Source organism: Mustela nivalis (genome assembly GCF_964662115.1).
Source record: "Mustela nivalis genome assembly, chromosome: 7".
NCBI classification, from domain to species: Eukaryota; Metazoa; Chordata; class Mammalia; order Carnivora; family Mustelidae; genus Mustela; species Mustela nivalis.
Genome location: NC_139026.1, coordinates 91,725,685 through 91,749,360, shown reverse-complemented (window position 1 = coordinate 91,749,360; position 23,676 = coordinate 91,725,685). Strand labels below are relative to the sequence as shown.

The 23,676-nt window shown below is 53.9% G+C and overlaps 1 protein-coding gene across 2 annotated transcripts; it reads left to right on the top strand.

Moving 5' to 3' along the window:
- The first annotated feature begins 40 nt into the window (after positions 1 to 40).
- On the top strand, positions 41 to 21,152 carry ITGA5 (integrin subunit alpha 5). Of its 2 annotated transcripts, XM_082741606.1 has the most exons (30): positions 41 to 554; positions 6,665 to 6,795; positions 8,343 to 8,455; positions 8,579 to 8,699; positions 8,900 to 8,961; positions 9,050 to 9,095; positions 9,352 to 9,477; positions 9,702 to 9,746; positions 9,877 to 9,920; positions 11,865 to 11,921; positions 12,107 to 12,159; positions 12,455 to 12,663; positions 12,940 to 13,131; positions 13,361 to 13,406; positions 13,577 to 13,678; positions 13,866 to 13,921; positions 14,056 to 14,210; positions 14,528 to 14,665; positions 14,798 to 14,865; positions 15,471 to 15,621; positions 15,705 to 15,797; positions 15,943 to 16,022; positions 16,124 to 16,204; positions 16,311 to 16,416; positions 16,625 to 16,777; positions 17,535 to 17,621; positions 17,701 to 17,814; positions 18,383 to 18,484; positions 19,280 to 19,402; positions 20,048 to 21,152. In XM_082741606.1, the coding sequence occupies exons 1-30, from the start codon at positions 181 to 183 to the stop codon at positions 20,129 to 20,131; spliced, it is 3,312 nt and encodes a 1,103-aa protein (XP_082597732.1). In that variant the 5' UTR covers positions 41 to 180; the 3' UTR covers positions 20,132 to 21,152. The 2 variants fall into 2 exon arrangements, with proteins under 2 accessions (XP_082597732.1, XP_082597733.1); XM_082741607.1 differs by lacking the exons at positions 41 to 554; positions 6,665 to 6,795 and adding an exon at positions 6,938 to 7,235.
- Positions 21,153 to 23,676: the final 2,524 nt, after the last annotated feature.

The window sequence follows — 23,676 nt, the reverse complement described above, 5'->3', positions numbered from 1 at the left end:
GGAGGGGGAGGAAGGAGGGGAAAGCAGTGAGGAGGGGGAAGAGCCCAAACCCGCCCAGTCTGACCCAGTCCAGACAACCAGCCTCCAGCTGGGGCTAGGGAGAGGGGAGTGGAGAGGTGCGGCCCCCCCCACGCCCCTTCGGGGTGGGGGGCGCGGGCTCAGCGTTCCAAGGACCCAGGAATGCCCCCCCACTCACCCCCCCGGCAGGCGGGGCGAGGGCTCAGCCGGGAGTTTGGCAAACTCCTCCCCGCGTTGAGTCATTCGCCTCTGGGAGGTTTAGGAAGCGGCTCCGGGTCGGTGGCCCCAGGACAGGGAAGAGCGGGCGCTATGGGGAGCCGGGCACCAGGGTTCCCTCTCCACGCCGGGCAGCTGCGCTGGGGGCCCCGGCGCCGACCCCCGCTGCTGCTGCTGTTGCTGCCGCCGCTGCTGCTGCTGCAGCCGCCACCCAGGGTTGGGGGCTTCAATTTAGACGCGGAGGCCCCAGCAGTGCTCTCTGGGCCCCCGGGCTCCTTCTTCGGCTTCTCGGTGGAGTTTTACCGGCCGGGAACAGACGGGTGAGTGAGGAGGGCTGGCGGCGGGGTGGGGGGTGGAGGGCTGGAGACTGGGGGCGCGGCTGAAGTATGGAGGGGACCAAGGCTGGAGTTTGAGAGGCGGAGTTTGGAAGGACTAGGGCTGGAGTTGGGGGCCCACGCTAGAGTTGGGGGCCCGTGCGGGTGTAGGGAGGGGACAGTGGCCGGCGCAGAGCTGGGCGCCTAGGTTTTGAGATCAGTGGGGAGACCTGTGTGGGGTGGGTAGAGGACACGAAGCTGGAAGCTGTTGAGGTCTGGGCACGGGTCTTGGGGCCAAGGGAAAGGAGGACCAAGAGCAGCGGGTCTCTGGCTGAGATCTGTGAGCTGCCGGGCCCCGGGCGGATGCTGGCGGAGAAGGGGCGCGGAGGCCGGGAAGGGCTTTTTGGAGCCCTGGGGGACCTCGGGACCCCTGAGGGCCATTGTGCGGAGGGAAGACGGGCTAAAGCAGAATGAGCTCTGTGTAGCAAGAGGGGAGTCGGGAAGTGAGGGGGTCCGGAGGTTAAATGGGGACTAGCCTCATCCTCCCCTCCCCCGCTCCGCTCAGACTGGGAAAGACCCGGGAGGGGGATGGCGGCTCCCTCCCCTTTCTCCTCGGGCTCCTACTCCGCCTTCCACCTCCAATCTCCGTTCGGACGAGGGGACTGGGAACTTGGGGAGAGTCCCGGGACTCTGGCCCTGGGGGCGCCGGCGCTGGGGCGGGCTTGGCCAAGGGCGGGTGCTCGGATGTGTCGGGAGGGGTGTGTGCGCGCGCGTGAAGGGGGGTGGGCGGTTTCCCTCTTCCTCTAGCTCTTGGGAGGAAGAGAAATGCCGATTTCCTGTAGCTTGTCGGCTGGAGCTGAACTAAGACCGGACTCCAGGGCTGGGGTCGGAAGCTGAGGAGACGTGGGCTCGCTGGGCCCAAGGGCGTCATAACATAGGACATCAAGGAGTGGGGAAGTCTCAAAGGAGGGTCCTCATTCCCAGCTCAGCAGGGTGACGAGCAGACCGGACCCTGAGTGCCTGGATAATGGGGAGCCCACAGACTTGGGAAAGCTGGAGTTAGAGCTGAGGCAACATTGGAACAAGGGTGTTTGTTTAAATATGGGGGGTTGGGAAGCAAGAGGAGAAGGTAGCTGCTCCTGAGCCAAGGCAGGGACTCCCAGGTGCCAGATTCCGGATCCTCCACAGTAACTGGGAAATCCTCCTCTTCTGTCTCTGGGCTCTGAGCTTTCCATGGGTCCTGACCACCACCACCACCCTAACCCCTAGTGTCTCCAGGTTTGATAGGACCTCTGTCGGCGGTGAGCTAGTTTTATACACGATACAGTTAACTTAGCTCTATTCATTTTCTTTAGTTTTTTGGAGAAAAGGAGTTAATCTAGCTAATTCAATGGGGGGGGGCAAATTTCTCCTTTGTCTGGAATGGGAAAAAAGAAAGATAGTTAGGCCCCAGCTGTTGGTTCTGCGCTATTCAAGGTCCCCACCCAACCCCCACCCCACCCCCCTGGCCTCCTGCCCAAACCCCATTGCATCACCCTGGCCTGGAGCCTCTGCCAGGCCTGGCCTCCCCTAGGCCCCCTCAAACTGCTTACCACAACCCTAATGGAGTAGAGAAGAGGGAGGCAGGGGAGTTATGGGATCTTTCCCCCATCAGGGTAAATCCAGTGGTCTGGCTCCTAACCTTCCTCATTAGGCCATCCCCACCCCACCCCCACCTAGCAAAGTGTCATCTCCGTTTTAAAAGTCTCCTTTAAAACATCTGGGCTCTCACACCCTCCGGTTCCCTAGGTGTCTGACCCCTGGGCTAATCCTACAGTCCCTAAAGCTGTCCTCTAAACCAGGACCCAGCAGCCTTCTCATCCCTCCTCCTCCCCCTCTGCTCATCTCTCCTCCCAAGAGAACCCAGGTATCCAGCTTGCACTCCTCCCCTCTCATTTTCTCTTACAATACAGTCTTAGAGTAGGACTCTGAACATTCCACCTCCCCAGTGACCTCCCTCCCACCGCAGTTGGGCCTTCAACCCCCTCCTGCCCACAGGGGACAGACACGGTTCCCAGACCTGGGGCCATCGCTGAAGAGGGCAGGCCTCAGTGTTCTTGTTGTCACTGCAGTGGCTTTCACAGGGACACTGAGACAGCCTCAGAGGGCAGGGTGAGCTCAAGAGAGGTTCCGTGGTAAGAAAGGGCCAAACTTTGAGTGAGTGCTCGGGGTGCAACACTTGCTCTTTGTGTGACTGGGGCGAGTTAGTTTTGCTTTGTGTTTCATGTAAATCAGACACCTAATGATTGGGGCTGCTCTGAGGACTGAGACAAGAGATAGAAAAAGCACATGGTCCATAGAGGGAGATCAGTACATGGGAGGCATAATTTTTCTAGGGTAGCTGTTTTCTATTTCTGGTTTTCTCCTCTCTGGATAGCACCTGGTTCTTTGTCTAACTTTTCTCCTATTTCTTACTTGCTTCTAGTATTTGTTTATAGTAGTGATAGTAATAATGGTCCTTCACATTCCTTAGCACTGTCCTATCAATTTTTCCATTGGATTGTTAAGAATAATCCTTGCATTAGATATAGGAAACACTATTGTGCTGTTTTATATACATATAAACGGAAACTTCAGGAATCATAGAAATTGGCTTAGGGACCATTCAAGGGCAACCCATCATTTTAGGTGGGGAGGGAATCCAGAGCTTGGAGAGAAGTGACTTGGCCCAGGTCACAAGCTGGAAAGGCGCCCAGACTTCTTAGGCCAGCTCCCTCTTCTCTTCTGGTACCAGCACCGCCACAAGGGGAGGCAACTCTTCCTCACCAGCCAGCCCGGCATATATCTTGGGAATTCACTGAGGGATCTAGATATCCTCCTCTGGCCTGGCCCTTTTGGTTGTGGGACCTGCTGGAGCTGGGCCCTGGTCCACTTGCTACTCCCCACCCCCCACCTTGCCAGGCCAACAGAGTCAAACAGTAACCATGTATTGAACAGGAACCTGGTTAATCAGAAGCCTGGCTGGGGAGATAGTAGAGGGGAGAGAAGGGGATTGATTTGTTGGCAACAGGGTAGACCAGAACGCTGGCCTAGGAAGTTGGATTCTTAGCTTCTGGTCCTCCTGTCAGGAAGGATTCTGATTGGCCTTGGACATCTTACTTAATCTCTCTGGTACTTAGTCTTCCCATCTGTAAAATGAGAACATGGGACTAGGTAAGCAATTTAATTAAAGCTTTTTCTTTATTTCCTTTATTTTTGTTTAAACGCAAACAGTATCTTACCAGGGACTCTATATAAAACAGAGAAAAGAGGATGCTCTCTAAAAGAAGATGGGAGGACTGTCAGGACCAAACTAGCCTCCCCAGACTCCATGTGGCTGGTGTGAGGCAGCTATGGGACAGTCTTCAAACCAGTGGTTGCTCTCTGTGGCTCCTCGCAGCTGTGGTAGCCTGTGTCTCCACAAGCCAACTGTTGGATTTTGGAGAGCTGAGGCTTCAGAGGAAATCATGGCAATTATTTCTTCCCGTGAACTCTACATTTTAGAAGAGTTTATCTGCCACAGTGCATTTAGTAAGGCATAATTAATTCCTTTTGCCCTGTTTTTTATCAACTAGAAGTTAGAACAAGCAGACAGCTCTAGCTGCCAATCAGAGCTTCTGACCAATACGTGATAACCAGCTTCCCCAAATGTGATAGAATTTTGGCCAAAAGCAAATACTCTTGCAGTTTTTATTAGCCCAGCCACCTTATCAGGTGAATGCATGATTTCCACTAGGCTTTCTGAAATACTGAAAATAGCCCAAGGACCCTTCTTTGTTACCTTCATGGACCCCTAAGAGGGCACAACTGCTGTAGGATTTAGGAAGCAAGAACTAGGAGTGGGGCATCCAGGATTAGCTATGTGATAGGGCTGCCCTGATACTGGGCACTTTGCTTGGCACATAGGGAAGGGAGCTATTTATTGGGATGCAAGGGCCGCTGGCCCACAGGTGTAAGTCACAGGTTGGGGTCTGCGTCTGTGTCCCTTGCCTGCATTCCAGATCTCCTGAACTCTCCAACAGCCACAACATAGACGCCCCCTGGCCCATGAGCCTGTGGGCTTCACAGGCTTTGGAAGGCCTCTCTCACCTTCCATCTCTGCCAGACTCCAGGCATCCTAGGAGCACTCGGGCTCAGTTCCTCCTCAAGAGCAGGAGGTCTTGGAAAACTGGGAGCAGGAGCAGGTCTCTTGGCTACCACCCTGTGCTCTCCTGGAAATGGAATGAATATCAGAGCTCCAGGAGGCTCAGGTAAACTGCTCAACCTCTTCACCGGGAGAGAGAGAGAGAGAGAGAAAGGGAAGTGCCCAAGTCCACACTGAGCTGGTGCTAGACCCGGAGCTCATGACTCCTAGTCCAGTCCTCTTTTCACTGCCTCCTGTACCACAGCTATTCTTTGGGGCTGCGCCTGCTAAGGGAAGCTTGTACCCCTCTCTCCTCACCCAGGCCCGGGGCAGTGCAACCTCTGCGCACCACCCCCAGCCCCACTGCCAGTCTCACATACTGGGTCCCTGTGCCTTCTAAGAGGCCAGCTCCCACCCCCCAGCTGGATGTAATGCCTGAGTGAGAGGGGTGGGGCCTGGCGGGTGGGAGACAAACGGAGAAGTGAGAGGTTGGAAACAGACAGGAAGCCACAGGCAGTAAACATTTCCTGTCCCCAGGGTAACCAGGGCTCGCACCCCACCCCCCTTCACTCCAGGAACTCTCCCTCCCTGGCCCCCCTTCTATTCTTCTGGACCCTGCCTTCTCCCTCCTCTGTTCTCATCCTCAGCCCCCCCCCCCCCGCCTGCTCCACACTCCCCACTTCGGTATGCCCACCCCTATTCCCCTTGAACCCCACCCCTGTCACCCTTGCCCCACCTGGTCCTCTTGGAAGACATCCCTAGCTTTTGGGGCATCTACCATACTTACCCACTTGGGCTCTCCTGGGTAAGGAGGACTAGGGAACATAGCCAAACAGCAGGGAAGAGATGGTGCTGAGAACTGAAAGGGGCCAGAAACCAGGAGAGATGGAGAAGATCTGAGAGAGATCCAAGAGTGAGAGATCTGAGAGAGAGAGAGACAGAGGCAGTAGTCACAGGGGCGAAGGGACAGAGACGGAGAAGCAGTGCCAGAGCACATATGGAAGGAGAAAAGAGGCTAAGCTGACAGGGACACTGGCCCAGGGCCTGGGTCCAGTTGCCCAAGGCTGTCAAATGCAGTCATTGTGGGAGACCCTGGAGGAGAAAACCAACCAGGCTGATGGCTACACAGAGGACTTGGAGCCAAGGGCCCTCAAAGACTGTGGTAGAGGCAGAGCCAAAGACAGGAAAGATTGCCCGGGACCTTAACCATAACCACACCATTACATAGGACCCCCCAGCAAGAGCAGCGTTCTCCTCATTGTCTTGAAGCACCATATTCAGAAGCAAGACCCAGTAGAGCAAGATCTGAATTCAGACTCTTAGTGATGGTGTGTGGGAAGGGTGTTCAGGGGCTGAGCAGAAACTTAGCCAAGATGGGGAGGTCTACCCCAGAGTCTAGGGGGAAGACAGACCCAGGCCCAAGGGAACTTGTCTTCACCATCCTCCAAGATCCTCTCCACTTCTACTGACCGATTTCCAAGACTCATATTTTCCTCCTACACACCCCAAGGCTGGGCAGCCCAGATGCCTGGGTCTCGATGCCTGGGTCTCGGCCCAGAGAAGGGCTTTGGCTGGGCCTTGGCTTGGGACAAAAGGGTAGAGGCTAGGTGAGAGGACCCTCCAAAGTCCTCTCCAGGGGGCTCCAGACACTGCGTGTCCAATCCTGGCAGATCTACAGGGAAGCTGAGGTCCAGGCCCTCTGGCCCCTGTTCCCTTCCCAGAACTGACTCTAGGTTCCTCCTTTCTCTAATAACAAGGGAAGGTGGTGGAGGGGGGTGGTTGTGTTAGTGACAGCGGCACATGGGGACCACCTGACTCCAGCCTGTGCCTCTGGCATCTGTGGCATCTTCTGAGATATAAATACAACCGAGGGGGCATCTACCCCACCCCCCAGCCAGCCCCTGGCCCAGAGGCCTGGGGAGACTGGAGGAGAGCGAGGAGTCACTCTGAACCGCCTCTCCTTTCCCCTCCGCAGGGTCAGCGTGCTGGTGGGAGCGCCCAAGGCTAACACCAGCCAGCCTGGAGTGCTGCAGGGCGGTGCCGTCTACCTCTGTCCCTGGGGTGCGGGCTCCGTACACTGCTCGCCCATTGAATTTGACAGTAAAGGTAACCCCCTTGGGTAGGGGAAGCTCGGAAAGGACTCCGGGGTGGGGCTGCGGCTGGGGGGCGGGTCGAGCGGCGCCGGGAGCAAGGGGGCGGAGCCTGTCCGGGTCTGTGGCCACGTGCGGTCCCGGCGCGCTGGCGCTCCAGCTCCGGGGAGCGCCGGCTCCCCGTGGCACTCATACCACGTTCCCAGTCTAGCCCAGCCCTAGGAGGGCGGGTGTGATTCAGAAACATGTGGCTCTCATTTCCCCTGAATCACCCACAACTCTGGGAGGCCGGGGCAGCAATACAAAGACAGGGAGAGCCACACAGACTTTTCAGTCCATCCGACTAAGCACTGACTAAGTGACAGTGCATGCTGGGCACTGTGCCGGGGCTGCGGGGACCGGAACGCGATGAGACTACCGCCCTCAAGGAGCTCCGGATCTGGAGTAGATGCAGAGGTGGGTGGGAGGGAGACGGAGGGAGACAGCAGAGAGAAGGGCAGGAATAACAGCTAACACTTTCAGAGCACTTGCTCGCTGCTGCCTGCAAGCAGCATACCTCAGCTTGCTTGATCCTTTCAACGGGGGGGTAGGAGGGGGTGGGGGTGAGGTATTATCCCCACTTCATAGATGAGGAAACGGAGGTTAAGTAACTTGTCCAAGGTCACGCAGCTAGTATAGGGTGGAACAGGGGCATGAACTTGAATAGTCTGGCTCCGCAGATAAAGACTGGTGTGAGGGACAAAAAGAGGAGAGATAAAAAGATGGAGACAATGGCGAGGGCAGGGAGAAAAATCATGAAACAGACTTTTTTTTTTTTTAATCTGAAAGATGAGAATCAGAAGAAAGAAAAAACTGTCCTCTAGAGGCCAGAGATAACACTTGGAGAGAGAGATGAAGGGAGAGAGAAAGAGCCGTAAGGGGGCAGAGACCCAGATAAGAAAGGGGATGGAACAAGGTGTCATTAGAGACCCAGATCCAGCCACAGAGAAGTGGAGGCAGAGGACTACTCTCAAGGGAAATAGCCTTTCTTCCCCACCACCCTCCTGCCTTCACCTTCCCACAGGCATCCCTGTCCCAGCCCGGTGAGGAGGCACGGGGACAAGGGGAAGTCAACTCTAGAAAGCCTAGGTTCTGGGAGCATGCACATGTGTGTGCACTTGTGTCTGGGGAAGGGGTGAGTGAGGCTGCACAGAGCAGACTCTAACGACCCTTCCCAGGGCACCTGGGTGGCTCAGTCATTAAGCGGCTGCCTTTGGCTCTTGTGATGATCCCAGGGTCTTGGGATCCAGCCCTGATGGGTTCCCTGCTCTGTGGGAAGTCTGCTAATCCCTCTCCAACTCCCCCTGCTTCTGTTCTCTCTCTCACTGTGTCTCTCTGTGTCAAATAAATAAATAAAATCTTTAAAAAAAATTTTTTTTGAAAAAGACCCTTCCCCACTCCTCCCAGGGAGTCACAGGGCTTGGGGTTTGCAAGCACCTGGGTGCTCCCAGACTGAGGGTGGAGGCCACTCGAGGTCTCAGCCATCCACAGTCCAGCCTAACTGCCTTTTCTCACTTCTCCAAGGCTCTCGGATCCTGGAGTCATTGGTGTCCAGCCCAGAGGTAGAGGAGCCTGTGGAGTACAAGTCCTTGCAGTGGTTCGGAGCGACAGTTCGAGCCCATGGCTCCTCCATCTTGGTGAGAGCCCACAGCCCCAACAGTGCGGTGATAGGAGATGGGTGGCTGTTGACTATAGTGGAGCACAGGCCTGAGGGAGAGAGGAGAGCCCCTTCGGACTAACCTGCTCCTGGGCCCTATCAGGCCTGTGCCCCTCTGTATAGCTGGCGCACAGAAAAGGAGCCGCTGAGTGATCCCGTGGGCACCTGCTACCTCTCCACAGACAATTTCACCCGCATTCTGGAGTATGCACCTTGCCGCTCAGGTAGGGCAAGAGAGGGCATGAATCCTATGTTTGCCTTCTTCCCATGAATACCCACACCACCCCAATTAGCCTTTCCGATCACAGTCAAGTTCAGGGAGGGCCTTTCTCTGGTGTCCCCACCTCCATCCCTCCCCAAGCTCTCTCTTTCCTGTGAGACCCATGTGTGCTGGACTCCTTCCCACTGCCTTCTCCCCTTGCAGATTTCAGCTGGGTTGCGGGACAGGGTTACTGCCAAGGCGGCTTCAGTGCTGAGTTCACCAAGGTGAGAGGGTGGCCTGGGAGGGAAGTGGCTGTGCGTGGGGTCACCCAGGAGTCAGGACTAGATGTGGACTCCTCTTCTTCCCCTACAGACTGGACGTGTGGTCCTGGGTGGACCAGGGAGCTATTTCTGGCAAGGTAAGTCCTTTCTCTGCTGTCCCTCCGTCCCCTGGCACACGGCCTCTCATCTCTCCTCCCGCCTGAGGTCACCATCCCTCCCTCTTCTCTGCCCCTGTCTTCTTTCTCTTCCTTCTTAAGATGTGTATATCCTTTTCCACCACCCTCCACAAGCTTTCCTTCCCTGAACCAGACTTCTGCAATGCCACCCCGCCGTCTCCCACTGCCCTCCCCCACCTCCTCCTCTGTGCATCCAACGCCTTGTCCCCTTCCCCAGGCCAGATCCTGTCTGCCACCCAGGAACAGATTGCAGAATCCTATTACCCTGAGTACCTGATCAACCTGGTGCAGGGGCAGCTGCAGACCCGCCAGGCCAGTTCCATCTATGATGATAGCTACCTGGGTGAGTGAGCAGCTGGGGAAGGAACTAGAGGGTGAGAACCTCAGGCGCTTTTGCCCCAACTCCCCCACTTCCTCTTCTCCCAATCAGGCATCTGCAATCCCGCTGTCATACTTGTGGGCAGGCTGTGTATGAAGGCCCAGTAGGGGTGGGGGAAGACCTGGAGGGTGGGCCACAGCAGAGGGGTCCCCACAGGAATACTAATACCCACTCTCCCTGTCCCCCAGGATATTCTGTGGCTGTGGGTGAATTCAGTGGTGACAACACAGAAGGTGAGTGTGTCCCCAGGTTGGGGGACAGATGGAGGAGACCCAGGACGAGGTGCCACAGGAATGAGACCCCATTCTGGTCTGATTCCCCTTTTCCCCACCTTTAGCGCACAACTTTCTCATCTCTTTGCAGACTTTGTTGCTGGCGTGCCCAAAGGGAACCTCACTTATGGTTATGTAAGACGCAGCCTGACCCTCCCTCCTTCCCTCCTGTCCCTTCCCTTCCCCTTCCCTGGCAAATCACAAAGAACCATGCACCGCAGTTTGTGAGGATTCAAAAAGTGGATCAGAACCGGGGCTCTGGAGGCAGCCCTGGGTTCAAAGACTGATGCTTACTCTGGATGAATCATTCTGTTATTTATTCATACCCTACTTTACTCCATAAAATCCTTAAACCTACTTAGCCTCTCTGAGCCTTATTCTTCTCTGTATAATGGGATAATAATAGTTCTGACCTCACAAGGCTCTTATAAGGATGAAATGAGATAATGCCAGTGAAAGGGCTTAGTGAACTCTTAGGCAGTGTACAAGTGGTAGCTGTTATTATTAGACCATGACAAGTGCTTTAAAAAGGACATAGATAAGAATGCCACAAGAGTTCACCCAATTAACAACGTTTATTAAGGCAAGGTAAGAGATGAGAAGATGAATAAGACACTGTACCCCATCTCATAAGGTGCTTCTAGTTGAGGATGTGAGATAGGACCCGGGTCGAGGGACAGAAACTATTCCCAAGCACCTCAGTGCCACGGGCTCTGCCCACTCCTTACAACAAGCTAATGGGACTAGATGATACCAGGCACATTTTCCACATGAGAAAGCTGAGGCTCTGAGACCAGGCAAGTGATTTAAGATCACCCAGTCAGTAGGTGGTCGGAGAGAGGTTTAAAACCAGATCTGTCTTATTCCAAGTCAGCCTCCTTTTTTTCTTTTTTTTTTTAAAGGTTACTTTTTAAAATTTTTAAAAAAGATTTTATTTATTTGAGAGTGAGAGAGAGAGAGCACAAGCAGGGTTATTATAAGAGGGAGAGAGAGAAGCAGACTTTCCTCTGAGCAGAGCGCCCGATGTGGGGCTCGATGCCAGGACCCTGAGATCATGACCTGAGCCAAAGACAGACGCTTAACCAACTGAACCACCCAGGGGCCCCAAATTCAGCCGCCTTTCTGCACTGTGATAAATTTCAGAAAAGTGGTTAAGAGGATATAGCAGTTTAGGGGAAGGAGTAACCTTTTTAGGGCAGGAGCAGATCAGAGAAGGTTCTATGAAGGATCCATGGAGATGAGGCTAAAGGGCATCTGGGACAGGAGCATGAAAAGCATAGAAGAAAAGGAAAAGAAAGTCAGGCCATTGTAGCATTGGTGGGATAAGGAAAATAAAGAAAGGTTGAGGAAAAACAGATAGTTTGGGGCCAGATTCCCCAGAGCCTCAGAGGACCAGCCAAGAAGCTGAGAATTGGGGCAATGGCTGCAGGGAATCACTGTGGATTTCCAAGCATATGTGTCCCTCCTGGATCCGCTCCAGGACTGTCAGTCTCTCTGCTGTGTTGGAGGCAGGGTACCCAGAGGCAGGGACAGAGCCAGGGACTGTCCAGCAATCCTGGGAGGGGACTCACCCCGGAGTAACAGCAGCAAGAGTGGGGAAGAGGGCGAGGAGTCAAGGGCCAGTCACTAAGGGGAGACAGAGGGGAGCCAGGAGTGTTGTGGTTTGGGAGGCATGGGGGATGAAGAATGACTAGGTCCCAGCATGCATTCAGCATTCAACTGATGATTGCTGTCTGCTGCTCACCAAGCACTACTTCAGGCTCTGGGGAGAAAGCAAAGACCAAACCAGAACTCCCGCCCTTGCTTATCATACATTCTAGTGCATATAGATGGACACGGACAAATATGAAATCCAACAGTAGTTAACCAGCGATACGGAGAAAACTAGTGAAGTTGCCATGTAATGGAGCTACCTGGCATAGAGATGGGAACGTGAAAGCAAAGTCTGGAGGAAGTTAGGAGACGAGTGGTCTGTGTCTCCCACAAATGCCTCTCCCCAGGGAATCCCATGCCCATTTGTCCTCCACCCAGGGGATGTCTGGGAGTCCAAGACCAATGGGTGTATCTCATCCTCTCCAGGTCACCATCCTTAATGGCTCAGACATCCGATCCTTCTACAACTTCTCAGGGGAACAGGTGAGGACGCTCACAACCCAGCTTGGCCTTCTTCCAGCGAAGTCCCAGCCCCAACCTAATAAGCTCAGCCCAACTTCTCAGGCTCCCTGGAGTCTCTGACCTACCCCTCCACAGTCCCTGTTGATCCTGTCGAGTGACCCCCTAGTTCTGACCCAAAGCTGCCCCTTTGTCAATCTCCACCTCAGATGGCCTCCTATTTCGGCTATGCAGTGGCAGCCACAGACATCAACGGGGATGGGTAAGTGGTGGGAAAGAGGCACAGTGCCATGCCCTCCCCAGATCCATGATTGAAGAGTGGGAGTGAGACAGAAAAACACAAGGAGAGTTTTTCTCTGGATCTCACCCCCAACCCAGTGCCTGCCTTCCCCATGCCTGGGAGCCAGGAGAGAGCAAAGGGCTAAAGGCCTCAAGTCTTCTTGCTTTGGGAAGAGGGAGCCTGGGATCCAGGATGCCTGGGATTTCCTGGCAGTGGGGCTGGAGGGGAGGTGGCAAGGCGGGGTCTCAGGATACCTAGGTTTCCTCCCTGCCCTCAGGCTGGATGACTTGTTGGTGGGGGCACCTCTGCTCATGGAGCGGACTACTGATGGGCGGCCTCAGGAGGTGGGCAGGGTCTACGTCTACCTGCAGCACCCAGCTGGCATGGAGCCCACACCCTCCCTCACCCTCACGGGCCATGATGAGTTTGGCCGGTTTGGCAGCTCCTTGACCCCCCTGGGGGACCTGGACCAGGATGGCTACAATGGTAAGTGCCATGGGCCCCAGGAGCTAAGGAGGAGTCTGGGGCCTGAGTCAGAAGGAATCTGGGTGGCTGTCAGCTAAGATACCCAGATCCCCCGGTGACTCCTCAGGGAGGTTGTGTAGACTTTAATCCTCATGTCTGGGTTTTGAAACTTGAAGAGATTCAAGATCTTGGAAGAACGGATGGTGAAGAATGATCCTGAGTTCTGGGTTCCGGTGGAAGAGATTCAGACTCCTGGATTCCCAGCCTCCTGACTTGTGTATGTTGTGTGTCTTGCAGATGTAGCCATTGGAGCTCCCTTTGGTGGAGAGACCCAGCAGGGAGTGGTGTTCATATTCCCTGGGGGGGCAGGAGGGTTGGGCTCTAAGCCATCCCAGGTTCTGCTCCCCCTGTGGCCAAGTGGCCACACACCAGACTTCTTTGGCTCTGCGCTTCGAGGAGGCCGAGACCTGGATGGCAACGGATACCCTGGTGAGCAGTGGCTGAGGCCTTGTTCACCTTAGAATTCTCCAGATCACAGACCCCCCTCCCCCCTTCTCTGCACGTTCCTGGGGTCCTGGGTACAGTTCTAGAATAATGCCACCAAGTGCCACTGTCCCCTCCTTTTGACCTCCTTTGAGCAATGACCTAGAAGAGGGTTAGGAAGGAAAGATGTTGATTTGGGGCCTGCTGTAAGGGGTCCTTTCTTGACTTCTTGCAGATCTGATTGTGGGGTCCTTCGGTGTGGACAAGGCTGTGGTGTACAGGTATGAATTCTAGGGGGGGCAGCGTGGGAAGAGTGGGAACTAGGGAATTTCTTGGTAGGGTTGGGAAAGTGCGCAAAGGACGCTGGCTTCCTGGGGCTTGTGCATCAGCCTCCTGCACCTGGATTTCAGAGAAGTCTTAGTTCTATCGACCTCATATCCACTCTTGGCAGGGGCCGCCCTATTGTCTCTACTAGTGCCTCCCTCACCATCTTCCCTGCCATGTTCAACCCAGAGGAGCGCAGCTGCAGCTTGGAGGGGAACCCTGTGGCTTGGTGAGCTGGGGCCCAGGAGATGACAGGGAATGGGTCTGAAATACCTGAGTCTGTGCCTGGGAGTGCGCAGAGAAACCAGGTCTGGGGAAGGGGACAAATGCGGGTGTCCGTCCGGGTCTGGGAGGTAGGTGGAGAATAGGATGCCTGTTCCTTGGATACACCAGCTTTCCTCTTGGTCTTCTTCCAGCATCAACCTTAGCTTCTGCCTCAATGCTTCTGGGAAACACGTTCCTGACTCCATTGGTGAGGGAGACTGCCTGAATCTCTTAGGCCTTGGGATGGGGGATGGAGGGACCGGGGACTTTGGCACCTCCCTTCTCTCTGAATAGGTTAAGGGGGAGAGACAGATTCTCCTGAACATATGTTCCTGGCTGCAGGCTTCACAGTGGAGCTCCAGCTGGACTGGCAGAAGCAGAAGGGGGGAGTAAGGCGGGCACTCTTCCTGGCCTCCAGACAGGCAACCCTGAGACAGACCCTGCTCATCCAGAATGGGGCTCGGGAAGACTGCAGAGAGATGAAGATCTACCTCAGGGTACGGCCCCAAGGGCGGAGAACAGACTGGCCTGGGTTGGGGGTGGTGTCCCATAGAACTGGGGTCCCTCTTGAAATAAAAGAGATTGGGAAATCCCAGTGAGAGGCTTGGGACTTTGGGGGCTGAGGAAGGGGCCCTTCTGTCTGAGGAACTGGGCACCAGGCTGTTGGGGCCTTGGAAGGAAAGAGAATGGTCATATTTGGACACCTGGATTCTTGAGGGCCCTGAGTGGACAAAGAGATGTGAGAGGCTGAGGAGCAGGACCATCAAGTCCCCAGTGTTCCCTGACACAGTGAATTCTTTCCCCCACCCCCCAGAATGAGTCAGAGTTCCGAGACAAGCTCTCTCCAATTCATATTGCTCTCAACTTCTCCCTGGACCCCCAAGCCCCTGTGGACAGCCATGGCCTCCGGCCAGTCTTACATTACCAGAGCAAGAGCCGCATAGAGGACAAGGTGAGGAGAGGGGGGAGAGAGGAGATCTGGGAAGAGATTGCTCTGGGCACCCGGGGCAGGGCCGTGGCGGGAGGAGCTTTCAGCTCAGGAGGAAGTCTAAACTCCCCCTCTCAAGGCTATCCTGGTCCTCAGGCTCAGATCTTGCTGGACTGTGGAGAAGACAACATCTGTGTGCCGGACCTACAGCTGGAAGTGTTTGGGTAAGTGAAGGCCAACATCATGCTGGGGGATTCCAGATGCCAAGACCTCAGAGTAGGACTTGTTGGAGTTTGGAAGCACCTGGCACCTGAAAATAAGTAATAGGGATATACTGGCAAGCTGTGCGACCCTTAAGAAGTTACTCAACTTCTCTGTGCTTCAGCTTCTTTGTCTGTGGAGTGGGAATGATAGCATCCATTTCTCTACCTTTTTGGAAGGACTATGTGAAATAATCTACGTAAAACACCTGGCTAGGGGATGCCTGGGTGGCTCAGTTGGTTAAGCATCTGCCTTCGGCTCAGGTCATGATCCCAGCGTCCTGGGATTGAGTCCTACCTCAGGCTCCCTGCTCAGCAGGGAGTCTGCTTCCCGCTCTGCCTGCTGCTCCCCCGCTTGTGTGCACACTTGCTCTCCTTCTCTGACAAGTAAACAAATAAAATATTTAAAAATAAAAAATTAAAAAAAAAATCAATCATCTGGACTAGTGCTGGCCATAGAGTTGGAACTCAGGAAATGGCAGCTATTATTATTACATTATTATTATGGTTCACTGTCCTGGTTTGGGGATTCATTTCCCAGTGTCTTTTACCCTGTGTTTCCCCTCCAGGGAGCAGAACCACGTGTACCTGGGTGACAAGAACTCCCTGAACCTGACTTTCCATGCCCAGAATGTGGGTGAGGGTGGTGCCTATGAGGCCGAGCTTCGGGTCATAGCCCCTCCAGAGGCTGAGTACTCCGGACTTGTCAGAAACCCAGGGGTGAGAGGGGCCTCTCAGGTTCAGCTTGGGAGGGGACCTGCCAGAGGGGCACCAGAACCTTACCCATACCCACCCACCTCCAGAACTTCTCCAGCCTGAGCTGTGACTACTCTGCTGTGAACCAGAGCCGCCTGCTGGTGTGTGACCTGGGCAACCCCATGAAGGCAGGAGCCAGTGTAAGTCTGGCGAGGAGGAAGGATCTGAGAGGGCAGTGACCAGCCTGTCCAGAGCACAGCTGTGGAATAGGGAAGGGGGCTGGAAGTGGGGTGAGACAAATGCCCACTCTAACAGGCTCCCTTGTCCTCCTTCCTTGCCCCACAGATCTGGGGGGGCCTTCGGTTCACAGTCCCTCACCTCCGGGACACCAAAAAAAACATCCAGTTTGACTTCCAGATTCTCAGGTAGGGATTAGGGGGTGAGGGGCTGGGTGGGGTGGAGCCTGGTACAGGGGGACATCCCCCTTGCTGGGCTCCAGCACCGCCTCAGTCTCTCCATTCCGCAGCAAGAATCTCAACAACTCACAGAGCGAAGTGGTTTCCTTCCAACTCTCAGTAGAGGCTCATGCCCAGGTCTCCCTTAATGGGTAAGCACCAAGTCAAAATGTGGCCTTTTTTGGAAGGGGAGATGCTTCTAGGAAAGGATGCATCTAGGATTCCTTCCGCGGTCCTCTAAACCACCCTCCTCCTTAGTGTTTCCAAACCTGAGGCAGTGCTGTTCCCGGTGAGTGACTGGCATCCCCGAGACCAGCCTCAGGAGGAAGGAGATGTGGGCCCTGCTGTCCACCACGTCTATGAGGTGAGGAATGGTAGGGGACAAGGGCTGGGTTCAGGGCAGGCTGCTGTGAGTGGAGGGATGAGAATTTCATCTTTGCCTACTGACTGCCTCCTTCACTTCTAAGATAGGAGACATGCAGCAGGGACAGTGGGCCATGATGCCCCAGGGGTCTCAGGAGGACAGAAGCCCTCAGCTCCTTCTTAGGGTGGTTGTGTTCCCCTCTCCTCAGCTCATCAACCACGGCCCCAGCTCCATTAGCCGGGGCATGCTGGAGCTCAGCTGTCCCTGGACTCTGGAAGGTCAGCAGCTTCTCTACATGACCCGGGTGACAGGACTTGCCAACTGCACCACCAGTCACTCCCCCAACCCACAGAACCTGGAGGTGAGAGGCCTGGAGACTGGCATGGGAGGAGGGACTAGGTTCGGGAGGTTGGGGAAGGTCACCAGAGGCCTGGAAAAGCCAAAAGATTGTCCCTAAAGCTAGGACTGTGAGAGGGGCAAAATAGCAAAGACACCTCAAGGCTGTGGAAGGGGGAAAAGACTCTTTTTTATACACTGCCTGAAATATCCTTCCCTTAATTCTTGCCCTGGCATACTTCTAGGGTCCATCTCTGTCCCACCTTCTCTGGGAAGCTGTCCTCAGACCTGTCCCCCTGGGCCCTTATGCCTGGTTTAAAGTTTATTTACTCATTGGCAACATTTAAGTAAATGAGTATCTATGCTAACACTGTTATAGGCTCAGGAAATATCTCACTGAACAAAACTAACAAGGTCCCCTCTCTCATGGAGCTTACATTTTAGTAGAGAATAAGAGACAATTAAAATTGAAAGGTGGGGGGCGCCTGGTTGGCTCTTGGTTAAGCGTTTGCCTTCAGCTTATGTCATGATCCCTGGCTCCTGGGATCAAGGCCCAGAGCCCCACATCAGGCTGCCTGCATAGCAGGGAGTCTGCTTCTCCCTGTCCCTCTGAGTCACTCCCCCTGATTGTGCTCTCTCTCTCTGTGTCAAATAAATCAATAAAATCTTTAGAAAAAAGAGAGAGAGAGAACAGGTTGAAGCTGCTCTGGAACCCAATGCTAGCTGACTTGGAAGCTGTGATGAGGTGGGAAAGGCAGCTAACGGTCTCTTCCTTTTTCCAGTTGGATCCAGAAGGTTCAGAGCACCATCGCTTACAAAGACGGGAAGCTTCAGGACGGAGCCCAGCCTCCCCAGGACCTCAGATCCTGGTAAGTCATACTGGGACTTGGGTTCTCAGAGCCACCAGAAGGGCAGAATTCAGGGTTCAAGCCTCTTCTTTCTTCCCAGAAATGCCCTGAGGTGGAGTGTTTCAGGCTGCGTTGTGAGCTTGGGCCACTGCACCGGCAAGAGAGCCGAAGTCTGCAACTGCATTTCCGAGTCTGGGCCAAGACCTTCCTGCAAGTGAGGGAGCCTTACCTCCACCCTGACCTTCAGGCCAGCCTGATCATACCCTCACTTTCCCTACTGCCCCAGCCACCTCCTTGGGTGAATGGGGCCCAGACAGTACAGCTCCCCTTCCTCACCCTTGTTTAAGCAAGGCAGTGTGTCCTTTATGCCACCTAGTGGCCACTCTGGGAATGGCAGCCTCCCTCTTCAGGCCGTTTGGGAGGAGGGAGAACTGGAGGGAGACCAGCAACAGAGAGATGGAAGATGAATTCACAGTGGAGAGGCGAGCTGATATAGGAATAGTAAAGAGCAGTCATTTATTGAGCAAACGCTGCTGGCCAGGCAGTGTCCTGGATGCTTGACCCACATTAATGACTCCAAAAAAAAAATTGTATTAAACATGTAGCTATCTAATTATACATTATTTAGTTACACATTTGTTATCTCATATAAGGAACACAGATATTCAGGAGAAAGTAAGTCCAAAACAGGGAAAGATCACAACCTGAACCAGATTGCGGGGAGCCCTCTGTCCTCTAAATACCAAGAGGGGTGGCCCTGAGCACCTCTTCCCCATCCACAGCGGGAACACCAGCCTTTTAGCCTGCAGTGTGATGCTGTGTATGAAGCCCTGAAGATGCCCTACCGAATCCTGCCTCAGCAGCTTCCCCGAAAGGAACTTCAGGTGAACCTGGGCCAGAGGTCTGAGCTGAGGAAGGTTCAGAATACGGGACCCGGCACTAGGACTGGGACATGGGTGGGGGCTGGCCTTGTTGTTTGTAAAAAATACGTATTGAGCATTCCTGTGTGCCAGGGTCTGTGCTGGGTCCTGGGATATAACAATAAGCAAGATGAACAGTCTCTTCACTCTTGGAGTTCACAGGCTAGCAGGCAATGAGAACACAGTGTAACAAGCACCAGGATATTTATGCGAACACATCAGAGGGACACCTTTTTTTTAACATTTTATTAATTTATTTGACAGAGACAGCGAGAGAGGGAGCACAATTAGGGGGAGTGGGAGAGGGAGAAGGAGGCTTCCCAGTGAGCAGGGAGCCTGACCTGGAGCTCGATCCTGGGATCATGACTTGAGCTAACAGCAGACAGACGCCTAATGCCTGAGACATCCAGGTGCCCCTTAAGGAACACTTAAACTCAGTCTTGCAGGGTCAGGAAAGGCTGCCTGGAAGAAGTGATGTTTCAGCTGAGACCTGAAAAATAACTAGGAACTACCAGGCTGATTGGTTAGGAAATGTATATTCTTTGGGAAAGGAAATTAGCAGGTGTGAAGACCCAAAAGTAAGATACAATAATGCACACCTTGGGAATTTAAATTTTGAATTCAGAATTCTGTTAGCCCAACCTGGGTAGCCCAACCTGGGAGGTGAGAGGTGAGCTGGATCTGATCGCAAGTGGGAGCCAAGTGTAGGTTGGGGAGAACTAATGGCTTTCTAGTGACTTCTTCTGACTTGCTCCCTAGGTGGCCACGGCCATGCAGTGGACCAAGGCAGAAGGCAGCCATGGCGTCCCACTGTGGATCATTATCCTAGCCATTCTCGTTGGCCTCCTGCTCCTGGGGCTGCTCATCTATATCCTCTATAAGGTCAGTCATGTCCTACCTGGGACTTGGCCACTCCCTCATCAGGTTCTGCCCTGAACCCAACAGAGTCCCAAGCATCTATCTCCAGACCAGTTCTCCAGCCAAATACCCCCCCACAACCCCATCCCCACCCTAGCCACACTCGCATTATCCTTATCCTGCCCGTAGGATCCTTCCACAGCCCCCAGCTTAGAAGGAGTCTCTTGACTTGAGCTATTAAGTTTGCCTAGACTTGCAGAATCAATGCCATGGCAAATATGTGGCATTTGTGCCATCCCATCCCCCAGAAGCTAATGGCAGCCATCACTAATTGGCCAGACCCTGTAAGTGGCCTCAGAATCCTTCTCAAGAGGTAGCCACTACTAAGCATTCAGACGTAGAACTTGAATCAAACCTGTTTGCTATCCCTAGCCTAACTGGGGGCAGTTTTACAGCGCTGATAAAAGAACCCCAAAAGCAATCCTGGCTTTAACCCTCCTGGCCCATTGGACCTATTGTAGAAGTAGCCTTAGCAGCCAGGATTTAGGCCAGTTTTGCAAAATGGGGAGACTGGAAGTGCTAGAATCCTCTTCATTTCCTCTTGGGATTAGCTCTGGGGAGAAATGGAAGCTTGAATATCTAAACTCTCCCTCCTTACTCCCTCACTAGCTCGGATTCTTCAAACGCTCCCTCCCGTATGGCACCGCCATGGAAAAAGCTCAACTCAAGCCACCGGCCACCTCTGATGCCTGACTCTTCCCAGTCCCAGACTCCCAATCCTCAAGGCCCAGTCCCCCCCACCCTCAGTTTACTGACTGGGAGGGGGCTGGGCACTTTCCTGAAGGTGCTGATGCTGAGGGCCAGGGAGAAGCTCCTCTCCCCAGCCTAGAGACATACTTGAAGGGCCAGAGCCGGGAGGTGAGGAGCTGAGGATCCCCTCCCCCCATGCACTGTGAAGGACCCTCGTTTACACATGCCCTCCTCATGGATAGGGGAACTCAGATCCAGGGATAGAGGCCCCAGCCTCCCTGTAGCCTTTGCATTTTGGAGAACGTTTCCTGAAAACAACTTGGAAGTAGCCCTGGGGAATCCGATCCCAGTTCTCTGGGCCAGATGTGCTACCAGGACTTCCTGTCCAGCTCCAGACTGCAAAGATCTATCCTCAGTCTTGCCAGAGATCACAGGAAGCCCCCAGCTAAGAACCTGGAATCTGGGGAGTGAGACTTGGAAGCTCTGGACAGCCCCACCCTAGTGGGCCAGCAAGAACACTAACAGTGGATGGTGCCCCAGGCCCAGCTCAGGACAGATCCCAAACAAGGATCATGCTGGCTCAGAACCAGCTCCAAGAGGACTCAGAACTCTAATGGGGCCAGATCGAACCTGGGGCCTGGGGTTGATCTGGGACCCAGACTCAGACGTTGGTAACCTAACCAGGCAGATCCAGGATTACATTTGAGCCTGTTCCAGACCTGGGCCAGGAGGCCCAATCCACCTCTGACTTGGGAAAAGTCAGGAATCGCCCAGAACCCTGAAGGGGCCATGATGGTAACAGATCTGGAACCTCAGCCTGGCCAGGCACAGGCTCTCACAGTCCCCCAGGAAAAGGGGAGCCCACTGTCCTGGGCCTGCAGGATTTGGGTTCTGCCCACTAGCTGCACTGACGCTGCCCCTTTCTCCCTGCCTACCCCGCCCCTGTTCAGCTCCGGACATCCGGGACTTATTTAAACTATGTTGCAAGTGCAATAAACCCGGCCCTGTGCCCCCACTGACCAGAGCTGGAATTTGTGTCCTTTCCTACTCTTTCCAAACCCAACCTGGAATTAGATGGCTTGATGCGTAGGAAATGTCTATTTTTCACAGTTTCTTTCCTTGGGAGGCAGAAGTATGACCCCCAGGAACTATGGAACTACTTTCTGGGTTCCCTTCTCTTAAGTGAAAAAGATGATGGAAGGGGTGAAAGGAGGGCTTGACTCCTGCCCATCACCAGCCCCACAAGATCTAGTTCCCGGCACCTCCCAGAGAGAAGAAAAAGAATCCTTTCTCCTTGGGTTTAAGCGCTAAGGGAAGAATACAGAACGGGAGGTCCAAGTTGAAGATGGGGGAAGATGGCCCAGAAGACTCAAGCCAATGAGATGGCTTGAGAGAAAAAGCCACAAAATGCAATCAGAAGAAAGCCAGTTAGGTTTTTGTTTTGTTTTGATTGCTCAGTATATGCTGGTAGGTAGAGAGGGTGTTAAATTGTTAACATACTTTAGTTTCTCTAGCGGTAATCCTGTCAAGTAGATAGCATTAACCCCATTTACACCAGGGAAAATTGAGGTCCCTGGAGGTTATATAACTTGCCCAAGGTCACCAAGTGAGTGCCAGAGCAGAGTCGAATTCAGCCTTGTCTGACTGAGAAAGCCCTCATTCTTAACAACATCCCCTAAGGTATAGGTCTTAGAAGAGAAATCGAAATGAGGGAACCCCTCGCCGCCCTCTGTCTTTTCAAGGCCAGTCCTAATGTGCCGCAGGAGGAAGGAGAGGGGTACTGAAATTCTAATGGATTGTTGGAGGCAGAGATGGCCATGTGATGCTGGAGCAGAATTCGGCCACTAGAGGGCAGCATACCCACAAATTTATGGGAATTTTGGGCAGGGAGTGCTTAAAGTCCAATTCCTCTTTCCCCCATCACCCTATTCTTGTTAACTTAGGCTTCTGCCTAGCAGTGCTTACTTCACATTAAACGTTTCTGTCCTGGGAGGTCAAGGCTGTGCATGCTTCCATCTGTGACTTCTTGATAACTGTACCTCAGAACTTCTTTCTAGAACCTATAAATGAAGAGGGACTGATAAGGAGGAAGAGAGAAAGAAAGGCCAAAGCCACCCAATATTTCCCAGGATGGCAGCTGATGCATAACAAGGCACTGGGAATTCTCAAGGAAGGAAATCTTGTATTCCCCTGCTTGGGGGAGGCATGGAATTGGCTTCAGTCCAACTCCAGGGGCCAGATTTGAGATTTCTTACAGTATGGGCAGGAGGAAATGAGGAACGGAAGTGAGCTGTGTGGGGTATTGGGCTGGTGTCATGGGTGTGTCTGTGTAGGCCTGTACCTTTGATTATCAGAGAGTGACAGGGTCTCTCCCAAGGGTACACAATATGAGAAAGGAATTTCGTAGGTTCAGAAAGTCCAGAGTTGCATCTAGCACCTGCCTTCCTGCCCCTGAACTATACTTCTCAGGCTCTGGTCTGTTTCCCCTTCTACATCTCCCCGCCCCTCCAGAGGATGTCTGCCTCTCATCCTGAGACTTGAGCCATCCGGGGACAGGAGGGGAAGCTAGGAGGCCTGAGCCCTCTCCCTCTCTTTGTGCAGAGATGGGAAAGAGGCCCTGGGTAGGGAACAGAGCAGCTGGGGGTGCAGAGAGGGGGAGGGGGCTCAGGAGAGGCAGCTGGCAGGCGGGAAGCTGATCTGGGGGTCTCAAGTTTCTTGACATCAATTAGAGCAACCGGCCTGGGCTCATTAGTAGCCCCGGGTGCAGGGCTCATCAATAATGAATTAACTCCGCACACTGCCCGCCACCCCACCCCTGCACCCCCCCCAACCCCCTCTGTCCCCGCCTGCCTGCAAGGTCACCCCGCCCTCCAGCCAGCTGCCTTACCTTGGTAAGTTAAGCAACCCCTCTTCTTTTTAAGATTTTATTTATTTGACAGAGATCACAAGTAGGCAGAGAGGAAGGCAGAGAGAAAGGGGGAAGCAGGCTCCCTGCTGAGCAGAGAGCCTGATGCGAGGCTGATGTGAGGACCCTGGGATCATGACCTGAGCTCAACCGACTGAGCCACCCTGGCGCCCCGAGCAGCCCCTCTTCTGAGACCTCCCTAACTCAGAGTCCCTGGGGGCAGTGTGGGAGAGCTGACAAGGCAGAGGGCTAAGAGGTCTCTATAAACAATCAACCACACCTACTTTTTGACTCCTATTTGTTCTGATTCTACCAAGGAGGTGAGAAAATGGCAAGAGGCAAGAAATGGGGGCAGGGGAGCAGGAAGTAGGATGAATAACAGGGCCTGGGGAGAAGCAGTCTTTGTGATACTAGGGTCGAACAACATGGTGGTAGATTGGAGCTAGAGTAAGAGGACCTCCTCTGATTGGCTAGGAGACCCTACATTCTCCCCCAAGGTCAGATTTGGGCAGCAAGACCTGAGTCCCCTGAGATCTCTGGGCCTCTGGATCAGAAGACCAAGGCATTGAAACCCCCAGCATTCTCTTGCCCTTGAGCTGGAACAACTTTTCTTGAAACCAGATCAGTGGGGGTTAAGGTAAGA

Coding starts and splice junctions, on each gene's coding strand:
- ITGA5 (XM_082741606.1), top strand. CDS start 181: ATGCCCCCCCACTCACCCCCCCGGCAGGCGGGGCGAGGGCTCAGCCGG. Junction 9,921..11,864: donor GGAACCTCACTTATGGTTAT/GTAAGACGCAGC, acceptor CATCCTCTCCAG/GTCACCATCCTTAATGGCTC. Junction 12,664..12,939: donor GGACCAGGATGGCTACAATG/GTAAGTGCCATG, acceptor TGTGTCTTGCAG/ATGTAGCCATTGGAGCTCCC.